This window comes from Engystomops pustulosus, chromosome 4 (genome assembly GCF_040894005.1).
Source record: "Engystomops pustulosus chromosome 4, aEngPut4.maternal, whole genome shotgun sequence".
NCBI classification, from domain to species: Eukaryota; Metazoa; Chordata; class Amphibia; order Anura; family Leptodactylidae; genus Engystomops; species Engystomops pustulosus.
The window spans coordinates 57,558,337-57,581,858 of record NC_092414.1 but is presented as its reverse complement, the minus strand read 5'-3'; the positions used below and the strand labels follow the sequence as shown (position 1 = coordinate 57,581,858).

General features: G+C 40.7%; 1 protein-coding gene across 3 annotated transcripts in view; it reads left to right on the top strand.

Moving 5' to 3' along the window:
* Nucleotides 1-23,522, top strand: part of FNIP1 (folliculin interacting protein 1) — a 67,404-nt gene that overhangs the window by 32,947 nt on the left and 10,935 nt on the right. For 2 of the 3 annotated variants that reach the window (XM_072145964.1, XM_072145965.1), the window contains exons 3-12: nt 6,915-7,052; nt 9,020-9,120; nt 9,387-9,461; nt 9,796-9,884; nt 13,586-13,669; nt 15,246-15,317; nt 15,411-15,546; nt 16,934-17,135; nt 17,224-17,309; nt 22,571-22,717. In XM_072145964.1, coding sequence (XP_072002065.1) covers nt 6,915-7,052; nt 9,020-9,120; nt 9,387-9,461; nt 9,796-9,884; nt 13,586-13,669; nt 15,246-15,317; nt 15,411-15,546; nt 16,934-17,135; nt 17,224-17,309; nt 22,571-22,717 — 1,130 coding nt within the window. The remainder of the gene's footprint in view (nt 1-6,914; nt 7,053-9,019; nt 9,121-9,386; nt 9,462-9,795; nt 9,885-13,585; nt 13,670-15,245; nt 15,318-15,410; nt 15,547-16,933; nt 17,136-17,223; nt 17,310-22,570; nt 22,718-23,522) is intronic. The other variant, XM_072145966.1, reaches the window with a different exon arrangement.

Sequence of the window (23,522 nt, the reverse complement as noted above, 5' to 3'; positions counted from 1 at the left end):
TGGCGGAATGGGAACTTTGCCTGAATTACCGTTCTTCCGCCCAAATTCAGTTTATTTCAGTTATTGTCTTGCATACTTTATTTTCGCATATCTCTGTTACAGAATGTATTTTCTGTACTGTAATGTATTCACACCCTCCGCACAAGCCCCTGACTAAGAAAAAGGTTTTGGTTTTGGCAGCCAAAACAATGAGATACAACTTTTTTGGTAGCCAATAATTTTAGTGTCAATGTCAACTGTAGTCATTTCTACAGGTATCAGCCTCCGTCAAAAGCCAAGATGTACAAGAAAAACCCCCCTCCCAACCATCAATTCTTGCCAAGGTCCTACATTTTAACGTTGATTTGTAGCTTGGAAGTCGCTGACATGTGGTATCCTGAATATGCTGACTGCTGCCCTGCTGTACTCCAACTATTCCACACTAGGGATCGTGTGGCAGTGGAGTGAACTGCTGTGTGCCTGTTGCACTTGCTTCTGTAGTAGATCACACCTTGTGACATTTTCAAGATACTTGATCATGTTTTAGTGGTCTTGATTTAGGCTAGCCTGGAAAGTATATTTTTATGGGCAAACAGTTCTCTGGTACAAAATGCTCTGCTGATTCTCAGCTTAAAGGGAACCTGTCACCAGTGTGCTATTTTTATCAGGGGTCAGGTTGCTATAGACAATGTACAGTATATGCCAAATATGTTTTTAAAAAGTGTCTGTGTTATATGGTGTTTGACTTAAAGTATGTAAAACTTAACCTAGCTCCCTGCCAGATGCCTCGGCCAAGTCCCAGAGAGGAAAATTTCAAATGACAACTTCTGTCTGCTCTATAATATATTCACCGCTTGGCTCTTCACTCCTAACTCCTGCACCTCTCTCTTCTGATGATGTGTCCCTGCAGACAATCTCTCCCTCTGGCATCGCAGTGCGAGGAGAGGATGCGGGAGGGAGAGGGAGGGGCAGGAGCCAGGATTAACGGGCCGTGCAGTGAATATATTATAGAGCAGACAGAAGTTGTCATTTGAAATTTTCCTCTCTTGGACTCAACTGAGGCATCTGACAGGAAAATTTCACATACAGGTGGTCCCCTACTTAAGGACACCCGACTTACAGACAACCCATAGTTACAGACAGACCCATCTGACCTCTGGTGAAGCTTTCTGAATGCTTTACTATAGTCCCAGACTGCAATGATCAGCTGTAAGGTGTCTGTAATGAAACTTTATTGATAATCCCTGGTCCCATTACAGCAAAAAATGTTTAAACTCCAATTGTCACTGGCCAAAAAATGTTTTTGTCTGGATCTACAATTTATAAAATATACAGTTTTGACTTGCATACAAATTCAACTAAAGAACAAACCTCCGGACCCTATCTTGTACGTAACCTAGGGACTGCCTGATCATTATTTCAAACACCATAGAACAGAGACATATTTAAGAGCATATTTGGCATATACAGGCAGTCCCTGGGTTATATACATGATAGGTTCTTTAGGATTGTTCTTAAATTTAATTTGTATGTAACTTGAAACTGGTATATTTTATAATTGTAGCTCCAGACAAAATTATTTTTTTTTTGTCCCAGTGACAATTGGATTTTCAAAATTTTGCGCTGTCATGGGAACAAGTATTATCAATTAAACTTCATTACGGACATCTTATAGCATGGCAGCCTTTGACTAAACTAATGCATTCAGGGACCTTCACCAGAGGTCACATGTCCAGAGAGGTCCGTTTGTAACAAGGGTCTTCTGTAAGTTGGGTGTTCTTAAGCCGGGGATCACCTGAATAGTACTTTTGTCTGTAGCAACCTGTCCCCTGATATAAATAGCTTCCTAGGGACATGACATAACATAATATCATAAAAGCAAGAGAAGTGACAAATATTGTATGAGCTGGAGGGCACAATTCTTAAACTGGAGACATTTTTCAAATTCGTCTGTTCCTGGAACTTCATTTCTTATACTGAAAACAAACAGATCAGTGTACAATAGACCAGACATATGAACTCCCAGAAACCTCGTCTTACATTTAGGTCCAGGTTCCAGCTTAGTATTCTGGTTAGTACATTAGGGAGAACAAAAGTTTTCCTGCTCATACTTATGTGCATGACCCTTACAGGGAGGGTCGTGCTAAACACGCCCAAGAACGTGGCTGACCCTTGGCCACGTTGGGTCTTGTGCAACTTTGATATTCTGATACTCTATGCCATAATGGGGAAAAAACCCTTCTTGGGTAGTGGGATTTATCCCAGAGATAATTTTTTTTGTTTGTTTTTAACAAATCCATGCACACACCCATTATTTTAATTTGTGCATTTAGAATTATTATTCTAAGAATAATGCAGATACTAAACCTATGCATGGAGCGGAAATGTGGAAAGGGAAACTCGGAGCAGGTTGCACATTGCATATTAAACATGCTGAAAGTGAATGCAGGCATTGAGGTTGCCATGTGAAGCTTAGTGGCTAAAATGCTTAGAAACGTGTCCTAGCCTTTTAGACCCTCTTTGCCATATCCTTCTCGGCCATGATCAGACACACCACTGTTGGAGGTAGTGGTAAGATTTTGGATGTGCACTTTTGTGCAGAAGTTACTGTGTGTTGTTGAGGAGTGTGTGGTTTTGTGTGCACAGGTTTCTCGTAGCCAGCAGTATCAATGTGATGTCTGTCACATGCCTGCTGAGCCTAGCCAGAAACTTTGTTTGTTAGGTCAGAGATAAATTGCAGTTCTAGTTCAGACTGCAGAGTGATCATATGACTGCCTCACACTTACCCCACCCTGATACAGAATACAAACTCATGGCCAGCGTCTCATAGGTGAAGCTTATTGTTGACGGGCAATGTTTTTTGTCCTCTATGTGTGATCTTTATTGCACAATCCTTCTGGTATCACTCACTTACTGCTTGTCTGAAAGAGGAACGTGGCTGGATGGGATCATTTGTATTGAGGAGAGGAGGAAGCCTTCTTTCGGCAGTCATATGAGTGTGTGAGTCATATGAGCGTGTCAGGATTTCTCATTAAGGCACAAAAAATTCATTGAGACTCATCTTACATAAAAATGTCAAGAATTCCTTACTGAACAACAATGTTTTTTACAATTTTTTTGGCCCAAATACGGTGGAAGAATATTCCTAAAACAATCACAAAATCAAACTTATTGTGGTGCAGTGTTGGCATTTAGATATAGGGTCAGGAAGAAAAAGTTCTCCTTACTGAGACTTTGCCAATTAAGGCCACCTTGTAGACATGTGGAGACTTCTAGCCATTGATGCTCCACTAGGGGATTCTGGGAAATAGGCGATTATTTTTTTCCAGGATGGGACAAGGAAAACAACGCCTCCTTCTGCTACCTTGAATGGCAGCCCCCTTAACATCAAGCATGACTTTCAGTAAATGACATGATGTGGGATTAAAGCCAAACCAGTATATCTATTCCAGAAGGAACAGGTTTCCAACTGTAGACGGTACTGTTTCGACATGGTTGGGTCTCTTCTATACAGTGTAGCTGCTTGAGAGGCTTTTGACTAGGGTCAGGAAGGAAGAGTTCTTTGCCATCTAAGTCTTTGCCATCTAAAGGACATCTACTATCAGATATACTGATGGTAGACGCCTATAACTTGCGTGTCTGCCGTTTTCCTAGACTTCTAAAACACTTTTTGAGTCCTGTAGAAATATAAACTTATATTACCGTATATGCCGGCGTATAAGACGACCCCCAACTTCTGCCCTAAAAATATAGAATTTGGTATATACTCACTGTATAAGACTACCCCTCTCCCAAATGAAAAAAAGTCTGCTTAAAACTTTGCAAAACAAACAAGAGAGCAAGTGCCTGTTGATCATAACTGTAAGCTGCGATATTAATGAAAATCCGACATGCTTCTGTAAGTGCCGCCTGTGACCCCCAGCTCTGTGACGCCGACCGCTGTGACAGGGCGGCTGCATTGGCATACAGCGCGCCGCCCCGTCAGCGCATACTAAGCCTCTTCTAATGACTGTGAGAGGCGGACTGCCGCGCATGTCCCAGGAAGCGGCTCTCTGCGCGCTGACGGGGAAAAAAAACACCTCACACAGTGCGGCCCCCGTATATCCGGCGTATAAGACGACCCCCCACTGTAGCCATTATTTTAAGGGGTTAAAAAGTAGTCTTATACGCTAGTATATACAGTATTTATGCTAATGAGGGAATAAACAAATCCATTTTCCAGAATGGAATAAGCGAAACCACTCCTCTTTTTGCTACCTTAAAAGACGGCTCCCTTTAAGGAAACCTGTCATCAGCAATCATCCCAATAAACCACTACTTGTATATTGTCAGGCAGCGTAACACCTTCTAGTTTTTGTTTCTTTCATGGCCCTATGTGGTGGAAACATCCAGAAAATCAACTGTGAAGTGAGATGTATGTTGGTTGTATAAAGTCCAGGAGGCAGAGGGTTTAACTCTCCTCTGTGATTGACAATGTGTATCGGACTTCAGGAGATCTGGTTGTAGGACCATAAATTACAGTGAAGGGGCTTTCTGAGGAAGAGAGAGCTTGACTTCAGTGTTAAAATCTCCAATTTGATTTTCTGAACAATGCCATTACGCTGGGTCATGAAAGAAACATGATATACAATGTGTTAAGCTGCTTTGCAACCTATTGGTAGTGGTTTGTTAGTTCAATTTCTGATGACAGGTTTCCTTTAACATCAAGCACGACTTTCAGGAAGCCTAATGACCAGATATAGCATTGAGACTGCAGCATAGGGTGGTTTTCCAAGATCTACCTGTTCTTTTCCTCTTGCTTTACACTGCAGCTTTGATTTGTGCTGTATAGAGTAAGAATTGCCTGTATGGTGCAGAAATTATGGTATAGAAATTACAGTACTGTATATATAATTATGATGTCCAGCTACAGTGAAATTTCAGTGTGGTTGTGCAGGCTGCAATTATAAACTCCAAGGTCTCTGCAATGAAGATTTATTGTTAACCCTTGTTCCCTTGTCAACCCAAAATTCAGTTGTCACAAGGAATAAAAATATAATTTGGCTGGAGTTACACTTGTAAGTTATAACTTGCTTACAAATTCAGCTTAAGAACAAACCTACAGAACCTATGTAACCTTTCTTGTACGTAACCCAGGGACAGCCTGTATGCAATTTTTTTGCTGTACTGACAGTATACACCATGGATGATTTATTGTATTTCAGGGTTGATAATATTTTGCCCATATCCAACATGCCATCCTATGAAAATGTTTGTATGGAATTTAAAAGACCTGAAATAAAACGATGTTTGCAATGTTCACACACTTTATCCCCACAACTACAGCCAAGTAGTGTCCGGACTCTGAGCAGCCACCACCTGTCCACCACTCATGGCACATAATCTAGTGCCTCCTTTATGTGAGCTTTGACCTTGCATCTGGCACAGTAAACTATTCTGTTTCTTGTAAAACAAAAAAAGAAACAATTGTCCCATCGATTTAATAACCTATAAAATTTTAATTGGTGTAAAAGGATCTTCATTTAAAGGACATCTAGCATCAGTTTTACTGATGTTAGATGTTCCCTACTAAGAAGTTCCTGCGAAACTGTGCTCCTCAGGACTTCTTTTATTATAACTCTAAGAGTGGAGTGAATAAATTAAGACATGGCTCCAGTGACATAGCCCGAGCGCCACAGACAGATTACCATAATTTTCATAACTATTTCCGGAATTGCGGCTTATAGAGTTATAATAAAAGAACTCCTGAGGAGCATAGTTCTTCTGGAACTTCTCATTAGGAAACGCCTAACATCAGTAACACTACATCCACTACATCAGTAGATGTCCTTTAAGTATAAAAATGTGTTCACAGATATGTTGGTTCTCTACTATAATAATATGGGACTTGCCTCATCTACCATCTAATAATAACTTGTAGTTTCAGAGTATGGAGCCTTCTCATATAGTAGACAACAATCCCCACTTTGCTGTAACAATTGTGCGATTAACCCAACTTGAAAAGTACCAGGAATTATGGAAACCAGCTTTTTATCAATTTGTGGATAGTGGTGACATGCAAGAGGACCCTCCTTCAGCACTGCTACCTACCATGAGCTGGTGTTACCAACTTTCTGGTGGCATTACTGACCCGTACCAGCTTTCTAATCATTATTCAGTATTCTGGTAGCCAGCGGCTATTTCTGGTAGTAATGTAGGTGATGTGTGAGACTAGTGTCTGCTTTTACTTGAAAGAAAGAATATACAAATCAAATATTTTGTACATCTCTTCAGCTGAAACTGATCTTACATGGCACAAAACTCAATATAATACATTGCAGTTTAAGGCTTTTTACTATAATCTTTACATTTATATAGTATGATAAAACGTCTATCCTCTAGAGCAGTGATGGCTAACCTATGGCACTGGTGCCAGAGGTGGCACTCAGAGCCCTTTCTGTGGGCACTCAGGCCATCACCAGAGATGACTCCAGGTGTCTTCCTGCAGTCCCAAACAGCCCAGGACTTGCTGTGCACAGAGCTATTTTAAAGTGACAGCTCTACCTGGGACTATTTTCTGCTTTATTGGTGTCCTCAGTGAAAACTGTGACAGAGAAGGGAGTATAAATCACAAATTAAATTTCTGTGTTGGCACTTTGCGATAAATAAGTGGGTCTTTGTGGTAGTTTGGGCACTCTGTCTCTAAAAGGTTCGCCATCACTGCTCTAGAGGGAGAGTGTTGGACTCAAAAACTTGGTAGATTTTGTAATGTGGCTGATGGCACAAGATAATGGGATGGACCGGCATGTTCCTCCTACTTGGTTGTCTACATAGTTGATAACTCTGAGAGTTACAGAAGTGTAATTTTGTCCTTGCAATGACCTTTTTTTTTTTTTTTTTATATTCTACAAGTTGTTTAGCACTAAAAAGCTAACATTTGCTTTTCCATTCCACAGAAACTTGTGAGTGACTCTCCTGTAAGGGTGTTTGGAAAGTGTTGCCAGCTCAGACCTGGAGGAGACAGCTCGACTTCTCTGGACAGTTCAGCAATTTCACTGGCTTCTGACACAAAAGAACAATGTCCAAAGTACCAGGTTGGTAAAAGTTCTCTACCATGACAAGTGAAAAGTGCCCATGAAATGTGATGACTTGAAGTTTAGGACTATAGCCGGCACTGCTGAGGGATTCCAGATACCATTTATTGCCGAGAGCCGTGCCTGGTGCCAAGTTGTCGTAGAAGGGAGATTCTAGAGAGGAAAGTTTACATTTCGTAAACTTAAACTATATGAAAACAACATTTGTAACCTACCCAGGACCCACATAGAACTTGATTTTGGGCATGTATTTGGGAGAGTAACTTCAGATACTGGCATAACCCTCCCCACACTGTACAATACCATCCATACCCCCATACTGTATACCATCCATACTTCACTCACACTGTATAATACCATCCATACTCGCCCCCCGAACACTATATAATACCATCCGTACCCGCCCCCCAAACACTATATAGTACCATCCATAACTCTCCCCAATGTGTAATACCATGCATTTCCCCCATACTCCCAAATAGTATAATGCACCCCCACATTTTCTCAATTTATTATGCCCTTGGTGCCCGCCCACCTGCCAGTACCCAGTGACGCAATATTATTTATAATCTGAAGCACTTTATTTATTTTGTGTGGATCCTAGGATGTTTTTTTTTTTTTTTTTTTTTTGCCTTTTTTCTATTCTCCATTTTAATTTTTTTAAGGCGTTTTGCCCCACTGTCCAACATTTCAAGGGGAGTAAGCAGTTACACCATTACTGCAATATTATCGTACAGTAATGATTTACTTGTATAATCTGCAACCTGTTAACATCATCCTACACCTTTTGAGTTATTTATTCGTATCGGTGAAAATATAATATTACTCCTCTGCGAAAAAAAACTCCTTAAAAATGGTAAGAGGAGTATTATTACTCTTCTGGAAAAAACTTGCTGGGACCTCTGGCCTAGAGTCATTGTGACCATTTGTGCCAGGTTAGACGTGCAGTAAAGTGCTGACTGTAAAGTCTCGCCAAGTATGAGTGGCATTTTCCTTCCCCCAACACCAAAAAGAGTTAAAAATGACAGGAGCATGTGACTGTTAAGTGCTGAGTTGTTCCTCTGGCGCTGGCTCTGGGATCTCCTCTCTTGGCTTGAGTTACATTTTACATAAGAGAAGGGGTTTTGGCTGCAGGAGAAAGCAGTCATCTGACACAGATAAATATTCTTCCTGTCAAGGGAACTTGCAGAGATCACAAGTTTCTGGTTACAACATCCCCAATATAGTGCCGTAAACTCTCCACCACCTCTTTGTGATGCCGGAGGTTTGTCTTGCTAAAATAACACTGGAATAAAGCATTGTGCAGTGAGATGTCTTTTGTAATATTATGGGAATATATTGGAAGTTTAGACGTTTTGTAGGTGAATAGATGGTTATTGCTTGTATTTCTGATATCCAAAGTCTACAGTATATCCTAGGGGCAGAAGAGGGCTGTGTAAGTTAAAGGACATCTACCACCAGGATAAAGGGCTGTATGCAAGCTCCTGGCTCCGTTGGTGTTAATGGAGCCTGGAGCCCCACAGGCTCATTTGCATACAGTCTTTCATCCTGGTGATAGATAGATATTACCCTAAAGTGTGTATGTACTATAAGCATATAATCCATTTAATATGTATCCAACATATAGCCTCCTCCTTATAAGAACTGTCATTTTTTTTTTTTTTTGAAGGGGGGGGGGGTCAGCTACTTTCTCTATTTCTTGAGATTATTGATTTAGCAGTCCTTTACAGACAGCCATCCACAGTGGGTTACACTTTAACATCAATCATTGTATGTGAATGGCGATATGCATATAGGCGGTAGAGCGCCTGTATAATTTCATCTCTTGCTCGCCTCGGGGATCATTTTTATTATGTTTTGGAATAGTTTCAGCCAATATGTAGTGAGTGGCCTCTCTTCTCATTACTCTTTGCCCTCTGTTTTATGTGCTCTTTTGTGTATTTTAGCTGTTGTATATTGTTTTGCAGAGTTCTCGATGTCCCGCAGATGCCAATATGCTTGGAGAAATGATGTTTGGTTCTGTGGCAATGAGTTACAAAGGCTCCACACTAAAAATTCACCAGATTCGGTGAGTCATAGTTTGCGTTCTCTATTATACTTCCTGGCCCTTTACCTGGGCACAGTTTAAAGATTTTTCCAGTATAATGCTCAAGTTTACAGGTCATCCACGGCAGTCCTTCCTACGTCACCCCAGTGCTATGATCACATGGCCTTTTTTGAGGAGATCATCCTTGAATTTGAGTATTCCTCATACAGAAGGGTTTATTTCACCATCTTCTGACCTTGTATTGTTGAGATTGCAGCCAATGTAAGCGTTTCCTTTATTCTGTACAGATCACCCCCCCAGCTTATGCTGAGCAAAGTCTTCACTGCACGGACAGGGAGCAGTATCTACGGGAGCCTTAACACGTGAGTTTATTTTGACTTTGTGCCTATGTGACTTGGAACATGTCAGTGAGGAGAATACAATCTAAGTCTAAATACGATGTGCACAAGATTATAGGGGGTTTATGTGCTATCGGATCATTCTATTTGAGTACAACAGCTGCTGAATGATGTCATTATCTATTGTGGAGTCCACTGGCAGCAGTTCAGGCCTTCATCGCCGCAGCAATTTTACCATCAGCTGACTGTTAACTCTTATTGCACCACTGGGGTTTTGTGTTCTAGAAACTAAATTATATACCAAATTCCAAACAAAAGAGCGGCCAAAGTGACTTAGTGATGTGTTTACTTCTTACAGACTGCAGGACAGCTTTGAGAACATAAGCCACGAAAATACTCTAAAGGCTGAGAACAGCAGCATCATGAATGGGCTTCTCGGGAACATAGGTGAGCCTACTCTAAGGTTGCAAACCTTGTTAGTACACTGAAGGGGAATGTGATGTGAACACTATAAGTTATCCATTAAGGGGGTTTCCCCACGAAGGCCCCGTGGATAGGGCCCAACTTACTGATCCCGAGTGCTGCGCTTTGCGATCTCCATCAGCTCCTTAGAGATTAATGGAGCAGACCGTTCATGCGTGGCCGCCTACTCCATTAGTCTGAGGAAAGGCGAGGGGTCGGTTGCGATCTGCGCTGGTCTCGGCACTGAGACCCCCACTGATCAGCAAGTTAGGCCCAATACCGTGAATAGGGCATAACTTGCCTTCGTGGGAAAACCCCTTTAACTTATAACACTACTTTTTATTATACATGTCAATATATTGGAGATAAGTCATTTTTATTTTTTCCTAAAAGATGAAGTCAATGAAAAGTAGTAAAATGTCTGTCGGACACCTTTTCACTGAACATTCATTGGGAATGATCAATGTAATAATTATGTTGGATCTAATAAGATGTAGTAGTTATATTGTGTAACCTACTGTAATTAAAGTTACAGCCGGCTGTACTGATATATTGTTATGAAGCTTGTGAAGGTTTATATTCCATTCTTTTATCTGCTATAGTGTTCTTTATTTTATTTTTATGCAACAAAGTTTTTTTCATTTAGGTTCTACAGCACTTCAAGTCTCTTAGAGTGGCTTACCACTTTGATTTATGGGAAAAGGGGATCCATATGGCACTAGTAAATATTCTTTTTGCAGTCATGTGTTGTTGTACTCAGTGAAGGCTACTTCCCCCCACCCCAACATGACCACCTAAGTAACAATAAATCTTTATTCCATAGTGCCATCATATGCTGCGATGCACTAAAGATCATAGGGTACATATACAAGCAAAGAAGGTCATCAAAGGGCAAAAATATTGCTAGATGGAAATGAGTGCCCTGCTGACAAGAACTTATAATTTATGATGACAGGTTCCATCTAAAAACTACTTAAAGATGGCCAAGAATGGAGGGTCCTATGACCTATGTACACATATTGACGCCTGCTCTATTGGAAAACACTGTAGCTGCCATTTGTCCATATAGTAATAAAGAGCAGAGTGTTATAAAGGAGCGGGCATGGTGGTGCATCCATTTATAGAAGGATTGACATGGGGGCATGCGAGCTCAGGAGACAATCTGAATGGTGTAAATTATGGATATATGGATTAAAATCAGATTATGGAACAGGGATTATTTTTTTATATGTACTTTTTTAATGGTGTAATTATGAGATACATATCTCTATTTAATATATGCTATATATCATAATACCATTGGTGTAAAAAATGTACAAACCCCTATAAAAGGAAGTCTACAGTCTCCCCAAGCATTATAATCTGCAGGCAACATGTAGAGAAATGCAACATTTTTTTTCAATTTCTGTCCATTATGGTGTTTTTGACAAATTCATATTTTAATCCCTATTCTAGTGAGACCTTCGATGCAACTTTGACATGTTCTTAATACAGGCGGTCCCCTACTTAAGGACACCCGACTTACAGACAACCCATAGTTACAGACAGACCCCTCTGCCCACTGTGACCTCTGGTGAAGCTCTCTGGATGCTTTAAAATAGTCCCAGACTGCAATAATCAGCTTAAAATTGTCTGCAATGAAGCTTTATTGATAATTCTTGGTCCTATTACAGCAAAAAAATTTGAAACTCCAATTGTCACTGGGGCAAAAAAAAAAATTGTCGGGAACTACAATGATAAAATATACAGTTTCGACTTACATACAAATTCAACTTAAGAACAAACCTACAGTCCCTATCTTGTATGTAACCCGGGGACTGCCTGTAATTGCTATAGTCTCTGTATGCACATGAATGAGCAGTTTTGTTTGCTTTGCAATCTATAGCAGTCCCATTAATAATTTCAGTATGGCGACAATAACATTTTCTGTATTAACCTTGTTATAAGAGTATCAGGTATTCAATAGACATGGATACCATGACATACATAGTTTTTTTTATGAATGTCTACAAGGGAATTGTATGGAGTAAACCTGTAGTGGACATATACTTTAATATCTAGGTTAATACAGCATGTACTGTAATTCTCAGCTTTGTTTTTCGTGTGTTGCTCTCTGTCAGTGAACTTCACATGTATATTAAAATATAGACGTTATTGTGTAACTTCTGGTTCTGTCAGCTGCATAATTCTAGTAGTAATGTAAGAATAAAATCATGGGAGTGAGCACAATATGTGAGGAGAGCAGAAGTTATTGTAGAAATACAGAACATCAAATTTAAAGCAATTCAAAAAAAATTTGGGATTCAAATCTTGAGGGAAAACCATTACAGAATACAGTATAGTGATGGTCTTCAAGGGTTGTAATTGCCCATCTGAAGGATTTTCCTGACGTTCGTGGTGAGCGTCCGTTTCACATTGCTTCCACTTTTGCTGGCCAATCGGTGATGACATTATGTTTTATTGCGATTTGGATGTGTGGGCCGCAGGTGTCACGTTTGAAGCGAGGGATTGATCCAGGCATCAGATTCACAATGAACGCGAAATCTCCACCATTGGGACGGATGTGCGACATGGGAGCTAGGAACGCCTTTCGTTAGGGAAAGTATAATAGTTTCCAGTATTAAACCTCTTCAAGGTTAAAGGGCATCTTCCACCAGGATGAAGGACTGTATGCAAATGAGCCTGAGGGGCTCAATAGGAGTTAATGGAGCCTGGAGCCCCTCAGGCTCATTTCTATACAGTCTTTCGGCCTGGTGAAAAATGTCCTTTAAAGTGGGGAAACCCTTTTAACTTTATGCTTGTGTACTTGAAGTAGTATAGTAGGACCATCCACCCCCTGGTAAAGGAAAGTTAATATTCCACACATTTTACTGTTCTAGAGTTTTTTGAGATCTTTTTTTGCTGTGGAAATTGACATTGTGCAGATGTCTTTAGAAAAGATAATATAACACTAAAAGAAGTACTGTATATACTGGCGTATAAGACTACTTTTTAACCCCTTAAAATAATGGCTACAGTGGGGGGTCGTCTTATACGCCGGATATACGGGGGGCCGCACTGTGTGAGGTGTTTTTTTTCCCCGTCAGCGCGCAGAGAGCCGCTTCCTGGGACCGCCGCGTATGCGCGGCAGTCCGTCTCTCACAGAGGCTTTGTACGCACTGACGGGGCAGCGCGCTGTATGCTAATGCAGCCGCCCTGTCACAGCGGTCGGCGTCACAGAGCTGGGGGTCACAGGCGGCACTTACAGAAGCATGTCGGATCTTCATTAATATCGCAGCTTACAGTTATGATCACCAGGCACTTGCTCTCTTGTTTGTTTTGCAAAGTTTTAAGCAGACTTTTTTTCATTTGGGAAAGGGTAGTCTTATACAGTGAGTATATACCAAATTCTATATTTTTAGGGCAGAAGTTGGGGGTCGTCTTATACGCCCAGTCGTCTTATACGCCGGCATATACGGTACATTTGGTTTACAAATGTTTGATATGTTGTCTCTTACATAGAGTAATGACTTCCCAGGCTGTAGAGCCTGACTTGTGTGAGTGCTCACTTCCATGTGTAGCTGATAAACTGACCGCCATCTTTTTCATTTTGTTTTCTTTTCCTGTCCGTTGTATTTCTTCTGCAGGCCACGCATTTCCCTATTAACTGTATTCTCTTCCATCTGTATTCTGCATTGAACATGTAGGTCTGTCTCAGCTCTGCAGCCCCAGACGGGCATTCTCTGAGCAGGGCCCGCTCCGACTCATCCGGAGTGCTTCTTTCTTTGCAGGTGTGCTGCTTGCCGTGTGACGTGTAGTGTAGCCCGTGTGTCCATATGCATGTCCAGGTTTCAGCATCACTGTGGAAATAAGCAATAGAAAGTTGAATACTTATAATCTCTCTCATATTATTATTATTATTATTATTATTATTATATATATTTTTTTTTGTAAACTACTTAGACCTCATTATTCTACGCTTTGGCGTGTAACATGGAACAGTCGGAAGAATAACCTTATTTCCACAGCCGATGGCTACCTTTGTCCACACTCTTTTGCATGCTTATGTTAATTTTGCAATGTTGATGTTCTGGATTCCCTCACAAGCACATGACCTGTCAGTTCTGATGTGTACAGGCCAGCTGAACAGGATTCAATTTGGTGTTTGCAAAAAAAAAAAAAGTAGTAGGTAAATTATAGATAACCCTCTTACCATTGATCTGCAATGGGAGTTAATTCCATTATTACGGTCTGTAGTTACCCCTTATAATGTCTGAAGATATGACCCAGGTTAGCAGTTAATGTGTTACCGGCAATGTGTAAAATTCAAGGATTGTATAGAATCTCTAAAACATAGGCAATATCTAAAATATTCCTTATACATTTTCCAGTTATTCTATAGTTTGTTTTAGGCAATATATGAAAACCAAACTGCAGTCTAAACATGGAAGTTGTGCATGAAATAACTAAACCTACACACTTTTTTACTAATTCTCAAGGCTCACGTCCATGACAGCAAAAACTGGAGCTTCACTGAATGCAATTATTTTTAATTGATCGTTTCACACTTCCATTTTTTTTTTTATTTGCTTATGTGCCCCTTCCTTTAAAGGAAGTCTGTCATCAAATGTAACCCCTATTAACCATCCCCAATAGCCTAAACCATGTGCCTGTTCCATTAAAGGAAATCTGTCATCAAATGTAACCCTTATAAACCATCCCAAATACTCTATAGAGCTTAATATTGACATTGCATCCATACCTTTGGGTGGTCTTTATTTATGTAGATGAAGTTAAAATGCTTCAGGGGGCGTTGCCAGAGCCTCTAGGTTTGGCTTCACTGCCAGCACTTCTACCACGCCTTTTTCCTCCTTCTAGAAGGTAACCGCAATATAGCCTCAGCAAGTCTTGTGCATGTGCACTGCCGCACAACGCAGGGCGTCTCCTACTCCTAGTGTAACAGCGCAGTGGAGATCGTAGCGCACATGCACAAGGCTCACTGAGCCTGCTAGGACCGACATGATTGGCACATGCCTGGTATGTCTGATCCTTATCAAAAAGCATTCTATGTAGTGCCTGGATAGCACACATTGCCTGTAACGTGTTTGACATGCAATATTTATATGATATGTATACATACACATCCATCGACTAGACTACACACTTGTTCAGCTGAGCTGGAGCTTTTGGTGGTGGGTTTGCATGGCCATATCACTCAGTTGCTCACATCTCCCACTCAGGTAGTTTTTACAGTTTGTGTTCACTTTACTTCTTGAATTTGGAGGTGATCTTGATTTATCTGCTGGGTGAAAGCGTCCTTGTTTTGGATTTTTTTTTCACATAACCAAGTATTCAATTATCTTACAGTCCATAGCAACCCAATGGATATGCCAGGCCGAGGGTTAAATGATGACCGGGACAGTGGCATCGCCAGATCAGGTGAGAGCATTTGATACTTGTTGGTGGGAACTTTATTCCTGTGAGAAGAGATGTTTTCACTGACCTGTTCTCACCTTCTCTTACTATGTGTAGCTTCTCTGAGCAGCCTCCTGATCACTCCATTCCCATCACCAAGCTCCTCGCTGAATAGCAGCTGTGCCAGCAGTTACCAGCGCCGCTGGCGCCGCAGCCAAACTACCAGCTTGGAGAATGGAGTCTTCCCACGATGGTGAGAAAAATATTTAGAGTCCCAGTCTATTTAAAAGGCCCTTTGTTCAAATTGACATGTCCACACCATTATTTCAATCATTTATGTTCTTTAAATCATTGGAGGTATAACCTTCTGCTAGATTTGTGAGTGGAGCTACAAATTCCAAAATTACCATAGGCAATTTTTGAAACCACCATTGTGGAATATTGTCTACTGTGATACAATAAGCAAAATAGTAAATCCATTAGTAGTAAACTCTATTATGATGGAAGGAGGACAAATCAACACTTTATAAAAGCAGATTGTTCAATAAACATCAAAACAATTAAGCATATGTAATGTCCGAACAATCGAGTAATTTATTCCACATCGTTATTACTGTGGGAAAACTGCACCAGAATGACAAAAAACGCCAGAATTGCAGATTTCTTTTACTGAAAAGTATTTTTTTAAAAATCACGTACAGTATTGTACATCCCTAAATAAATACTCAAAAATGGCATTAATAGAAAATTACAGTTTGCCACGCAAAAAACAGGCACCCGTACAGCTGCATCCACAACATTAAAATTCCAATTTCCTAAGGGATCAATAAAGGTTTATTGTATTGTAAAATGATGTTATGGGTCTTAGATTATGATGAAATGAAGTAATGATGAAACATAACAAGCTATATTTCTGCATAGTTGTTCTGGCTTGCACGATAAGGTCACAGGTCATCTTTATCACATTTTGACTGTTGTAAAAACAGAAAAAATAAGGAAAAATTGCACGATTTGTGCTCGTTCCCAAATACATGTGTTAAAATAAATGATGATCATTTTTATTTGGTTGTTGCACCAAAGCATCAAACAAAGGGAAGGCGAGCGAGTTGTCTTAAAGTGGAGAGGAGAATCTTGTTTCCTTTATGATATTATCCTAGACCAGTGATGGCGAACCTTTTAGAGACTGAGTGCCCAAACTACAACAAAGACCCGCTTGTTTATCGCAAAGTGCCAACACAGACATTTGATTTGTGATTTATACTCCCTTCTCTGTCACAGCTTTCATTGATACCAGCCCCTGAGGACACCAATATAGTAGAAAATAGTCCCAGGTAGAGCTGTCACTTTAATATAGCTCTGTGCACAGCAAGTCCTGGGCTGTCTGGGACTGTAGGAATATACCTGGAGTGATCTCTGGTGATGGCCTGAGTGCCCACAGAAAGGGCTCTGAGTGCCACCTCTGGCACCAGTGCCATAGGTTCGCCATCACTGTCCTAGACTGTGATATTGATATTGTATTTGACATTTGGGTAAATTCACCATGAATATATCACTTGTATTGTCTCTTGGGATGGCAGTGCACAAAATAAACAATTCTGTCCCTTTCTTCATCTTTCATTACGGATGTTCCCTTCTCATAGGTCAGTGGAGGAAAGCTTTAACATGTCGGATGAAAGCTGCGGGCCCAACCTGGGTGTTACCCGCAAGAAGAAGATCGCTATTGGGATCATATTCTCCCTGTCAAAGGATGAGGATGAAACCAGCAAGTTCCACGAGTTCTTCTTTTCTCATTTTCCTCTTTTTGAGAGTCACATGAACAAGCTGAAATCCGCCATAGAGCAGGTAACATTCATTGGTATGTGAAGGGCAGTGATGAGCTCAATGCAGTATTAACCCTTTCCTTATACATTCTCTTTACCTTTTCTTAAAGGCAATGAAGATGAGTCGCAGATCAGCGGACGCTAGTCAGAGAAGTCTGGCTTACAATAAAATAGTGGAAGCTCTGAACGAGTTCCGGTATGGATGATTTTAATTAGTAAATTTTCCCAGTCTTCCCTTTCCCATGGCTTGTTATGGCTGTTTAGACTTCTTTGTGTGGAAAATCCCGCACTGCATTCCTCAGGCGTAACTTAGAACAAAATGAAGTTAATGTGCTAGGGGGTCATAATTCCGGCGGATTTTCTCCTTACGGTGTGACTTACTCCACATTAACCATTTGACTCCCGGGCTGCAGCTACCACGTTTCTACATAGCCAACAAAATAGGAGACATTTCTCATAACAGAGGCTATGAAAGGGGTGTTCTGGATCTTCTTTATTGATCATTGATTCATTGATCCTTAGGATAGCTGATAAATTTTGTATTGATTTATCGTTTTTAACTAATGAGTGTAGTTGGCAGGTTGAGCATGCATCCTTCCTCTCTATTCCTTAGTACAGGGAGTCAGAAATTGCCGCGTGCAGCTCTGGGATATCTCCAGCACTCGCATAGATAATGATTAGGAGTGTCGGCGATAACTGGGAGAGTGCTGTCATTGGAAATTTCTTTAACTCCTGTGGTATTAAATGGAGAGACAATTAGCATGCTCACCATGCCATTTCATTCAAGTAGTGATCTGTGGGGGTCCCAGCAACCCCTATAAGCAATGTATCCTCATATGATTTGTTTCACATGGCGGATTGCTAAACAGATCATCCAAAGATACCAGACATGATGGCATGTGACAAACAATGCTTTTGCATAATGGGAAGGGTGGACGATTAAGTAGTAAGAGATATCATGTGAATGTATCCACAGTCTTGCTTTGTATTTTGCATTCAGCTTTAACATGAACTGTATTCACTCCTGGAAAATAGCTTAACCTGCCTTTTGTTTGTCTCTTACTATTTTCCCCTCTCCAGCATGTTTATGCCTCTGGAGCCATAAATATCAGTGCTAGGCTAAGTCATGAGATGGTCACATTTTGCAACTCGGTCACATTTTTAAGGACATGTGATATTTAATTGTGTTTCCGTCTATAATGATCCACAAAAGCAAAATTTTTGCAAAACTTAACAAAAAGTTATGTTTTTCTAAAATGATAGTGTAACACAATCATTTGTTTCCTGGAAGTGTTATGCGTTGGGAAAATAACAACGATGCAGGGGGTTTCATTTAGAGAGAATTACATAGAACTTTGTGACAAGGGATTGCAGGAAGCGGTGATCGGGAATGACGTTCCTGGAAAAGACTGCTCTAGTCATTGCCTGCCTGTTCGTGCTTCGTAGGGGTGAACGACTACTATTTCTCCATATAGTACCCATTGTACCTGTTTACATTTGGTGTCAAAGACTCATCACCACCAATCGCGTTGGACCAACCATTTCTAGGACTTGTTATTAAAACATGTAAAAGTCCACATTCTCTCCAGTCTACTTATACATGAGACTACATGTAAACTACACCATTGGACCAGTTCTCGTTGCACCCCCTGATTATCTGTTGTGAGATCTGTTGCAGCTAGTCTGCCGACCCCTCTGATGTTTTGTGTTCTCTGCCTTATTCCTAGCACACACAAGGTAATCTCATTTTTTTATATCACTGGAAATGCGATTTTCTTTATCTCCAGTATAGTTGTAATATGATTGCCTTTGAGATTAATAGCTTAAGGCAGTGGTGGCAAACCTATGGCACTGGTGCCAGAGGTGGCACTCGGAGCCCTTTCTGTGGGCACTCAGGCCATCGCCCCAATTTCACCAAACAGGACCAAATCCACCAAATCTTCCTGCAGTCCCAAGCAACTTAACAACAGTGCTATTTTAAAGCGACACTTCATTGGTTGTTTGAAACTGTGGGAAAAGTGAGAAGGTGTTGACACAACTGAATTGTCTTTGAAGGTCTTCCTGCTGGACCCACCATTCTTCCAATACTATTGAATGATGTTGAAGAACAGGTACCAATAAGTTACTGCGTGAAATGCCATGTTGGCACTTCATGGTAAATAAGTGGATTTTGGTTGTAGTTTGAGCACTCGGTCTCTTAAAGGTTCGCCATCACTGGTTTAAGGTTTAAAAAAATATGGAAGGCAGACAACTTGAACATCAAGCTAAGCTTACAGTCAGACAGGTTGGCAGGTACTGGACTCGGAGTCTGGTTTCCCATAATCTCCCTCTAAATTTAAGTTTCGCGTATGATCAGTGACGAAAGCATAATCCCATGCAATGGTTTTTGGCTGGCTCTGTTCATTAAGGTCAAGGCCACTGACCTCCACTACAGGAAATTCCCATAAGAGGTGATGGGTACGAGTCCAGGATTGGGGTTCTTACTCACTTCGGCCGTACTCCTGCAATGTGGTGTTTATCGGCAATTGAGTACTGCCACTCACAAGGTGTATGAATGCAGACAGATGGCCTTCACTTCCAAGAAATAACTAGCAGCAGCCAATTACCTCAGATGCCCTCTATGGCTCCTCAGGACAGAAGAACATCACTGTTCATTGTCATAGTTTTCTGAGATGCTTTTGTTTCATGGATTTGTGCTTGGGGAGTCTGAATTGGTCTTCTTGTAGAAAGTCGTGTTTGGCAGACTTTTCAGCTTTGATAGTTCAGATGATCAGAAGCTTGTAATCTAAATGTCTGGTATAGCATGACATAAGGGGAGAGGAACTGATGGATGATTCCTTTCCTTCCTTTATTTATTTATTTTTTATATAGCGTACAGATTACGCAGTGCTGCATAGAGCTTGTCAGATCACCCCTGTCCCCAATGGGGCTCACAATCTAATCAACTCACCAGTATGTTTTGTAGTGTGGGAGGAAACTGGAGGAAACCCATGCAAACACGGAGAGAACATACAAACTCTTGAGCTTCCTTCTCCTGTTTTTACTTTATTTCTGGAGCATTGGTAACATAAACATACAAATTCTCCCTTACTTACAACTCTGCACAGAGATGAAGCCCACTTTGGGGTTTACTGCGTTATTTCATGTGTATTGTCACAGAAGTTTATTACAGGTGTGAGGTTAATAACCTGTAACATGAACATAATAATTCATACATTGTCTTTCCTCTTCTTTGTTGTCAAAAAAGGAAGCCAAAAAAGGTAGCAGAAATTGTGTTGCAATATCTTTAGCATTAAGAAGGAAGTTTCACATGGTGTGTGCTCCACTTCCACTGTGCATTCCTTGTGTTTTGTTTCCGTTGTGTCTCCGTTTTTCTTCTATTTTATCTATGCGTCCACAAATAATACCGGAAGGTTTTAACATTACTATAAAAACATTGCACTTGGTTTCTCAGCCTTAATCAGTAAAAAAAAAAAAAAAAGCATGTTTTTTTTTTTTTTTTTTTTTTGATGACCAGTAGACTTCTATAACCTTCCGTGATCCACATCCATGAAAAAAAATAGGACATGTTTCATAATTTTTTCCACGAACAACGGATCAGTGAAAATACAAGCCAATGTGAAAACACCCATTGAAAACAATGGTTCTGTGAGGCATCCACGGAAATCACTGAACCACGGATGTGAAAATCAACACCATTGTGAAAGAGGCTAAGGCTCCGTTCACATACGTGTTTCTCAGCTTCAGTTGTTTAGAGTGGGAAAACACAAGCTACCTTTCTGTACATTGAACTCTACAGGGAAATATAGGGAAAGGGATTTTTTTCATTTTGGTTATGCTCTAACAAAGATGAAAATGTAACTGAATTGGCTCTGAACTCCGATCCCCACATATATTCTTGTTAGAAATGGATTGTAACATGCCAGATCTATGATGCTTATACTTTTGTATTAGTAGAAATAGTCTCTTCATAATCCCTTTGATATCTGAAAGGTTTGAACAATTTGTTTAAAGAGTTAAAAGATGGAGGGGACAGGGTGTAAGCGTGTGCACACGTAGCTGCTGCGCCCTGCCCTTGGCCCGTGAGCCATTAATACTCTCATTTCTGGTATCGAGGGTTCCCTTTATTGCAGTCACATGTCTGCTGGAGGGCAGCCAGCGCAATCTGATCCGTCTTGGAGGAAACACTATCAGCCGCAGATTCAGCCAGGGTTACCAGAATAGTAAATAATGTATCACAAGACCCGCTCTATCTGCTCTGGGCAAACATGCTTTAACACCTTCTGAAAAGATGGACCTGTAAGAATGCTTTACATTTCTTCCTATAAATATTCCATCATACTCTTGTTGTATAAGATGAAGAGAACATCTGTCGCTCTCACTTGTGCGCAGGATCTGAAATCTTACTTCCAATGTATTCTCTACTGAGAAACAAACGGCGACTGTACTAGGACCGAGAACAAATCTTTTGTATCTGCCCTTTCAGATGTGGTACTCTACTTAATCCGACAGTACTTGTCATGGTGCAGCTGGGAACAATAAATCCACATAATAGGACACAAGTCGAGCTAAATGTGCTAAAATTTTGTCTAACTAGGAGACACTGAGTAATGAAAAGGAGTGGGGGTAAATTAAAGGGAGCGTGTTATCATTTTTTTAATACATTTTTTTTGCAATAATTAAGACGGGTCCAGCATCACTGGACAGCTCGGGGTGCTGCCAAACGTCATGTTCTTGAACCATTTTAACCATTTAAAAAAAGCATGCGTTTTTGAATGTTTACCGTGCGTTTGGCTGCTTTGAATTTGTTTTATCTTCATTTCTAGAAGTGTAGGCAACTGTGAAACAGATTAAAACTATCCAATCGCATGGTAAGCTTACAAAAATGCATCAGTTTAAGAAAACGCATGCGTTAACAGTCCGTTCAAAAACAGTCCAAGAACGCAACATGTGGCAGCATCCTAAGGCGGAGGGCCTAGAGCCCTCCTTCTGCCGATTTTTTTTAAATAGGGACCCCCTGGCAGTTGGATCCCCACAATGAGGCAATGATCCTTTCTCCTGTAGATTGGGGATAAATATATTTTATAGGAAACCCATTAATATATCACATTTACAATTTTCCTGGGGGCTGCCATCTTGCCTGAACTTTTCCTTTGCTCCATTAACAGCATTTAGTGATATCCTTGTGGCTGACAAGTTATGGTTTATGAAAGTATAGATAAGCTGTGACATCAGCTATTGTATTAATGGTGTTTTCTATAATCGTGTCTATAATCCATGTCTGTGATGTGAATGGAGGGCCTCTGCAAAAAAAATAACTAAATAAATAAATTCCAGAAGTGGAAAGTACTAATGGCAAAAGGGAAAATTGTAAGAAATGTGTGGTGGACAAGCTGGGCATTCATAGAATGTGATGGAAACATTTGATCTTATACCAATTTACACTTTCATCCGCAGGACAACAATCTGTAACCTGTACACAATGCCCCGTATATCAGAACCTGTTTGGCTAACTATGATGTCTGGATCCCCAGAGAAGAATCACTTGTGTCAGCGGTTTATGAAAGAGTTTGCCTTCCTGATGGAATACACCTCAAAAAACCAGTAATGTATTTTTTTTAATTCATTACTCGTTGCCATGTACTGTATTAGGACCTCATAATCTTTGCATGATCATCTATATCAATGTCTTCTCACACAGAACATGAGGCCAGGGCCATCACCTCCATTGGTCCATTCCAATCCTGAATCACATATAACATTCTAACTTGTGCTTCAGAGGTCTGAATCTAAGGCTCCCTTCACAGGTCCGTGTGAGCAAATGTGAGCTGGAATCGGGGTGGAGAAGGAAGGGGGTGAGGGAAGTCCACCCCTCCGCTTTCCATAGGGAGCTGTGCGGCGAGAGGAGTGGGCACCGTGCCCATGCATAATGCGTTTTTACGGCATGCTCATGCCCTCCATATACAAACGTGTGAATGGAGCCGAAATCCCAGAGCATGTTTAAATCTTATGTGCCAGATAAAGAGACTTTTTCTCCAATACAAGGCAACACTTGATTGGTCAGTGTCATGTCCCTTAGACCTCCATTGGTCATAAAAAGTTTAAGAAGTGTAGAGCAGTATATAAGGTGCCATCTATAGCATCATTGAAGAGGAAAGATGGGGCTTTCTGCTGTAACTATTTATGGTATGCAAATGGGATTTTCAGTGGATGTTACTAGTTTTGTCACTGCACAGACTGGCACCAAATGATGTCCAAACACAAGCAGCTATTTTTAGGTTTTGGGAATGTCACTAGCTGTGAAATATTTACAAATATTCCCCACAGTAAACAGTAGCCCAAAGTCCAGCAACGTGACAAAGGCAGCACAAACAGATACAAATGGTCATAGCGCTGTTGTAACCCCTTT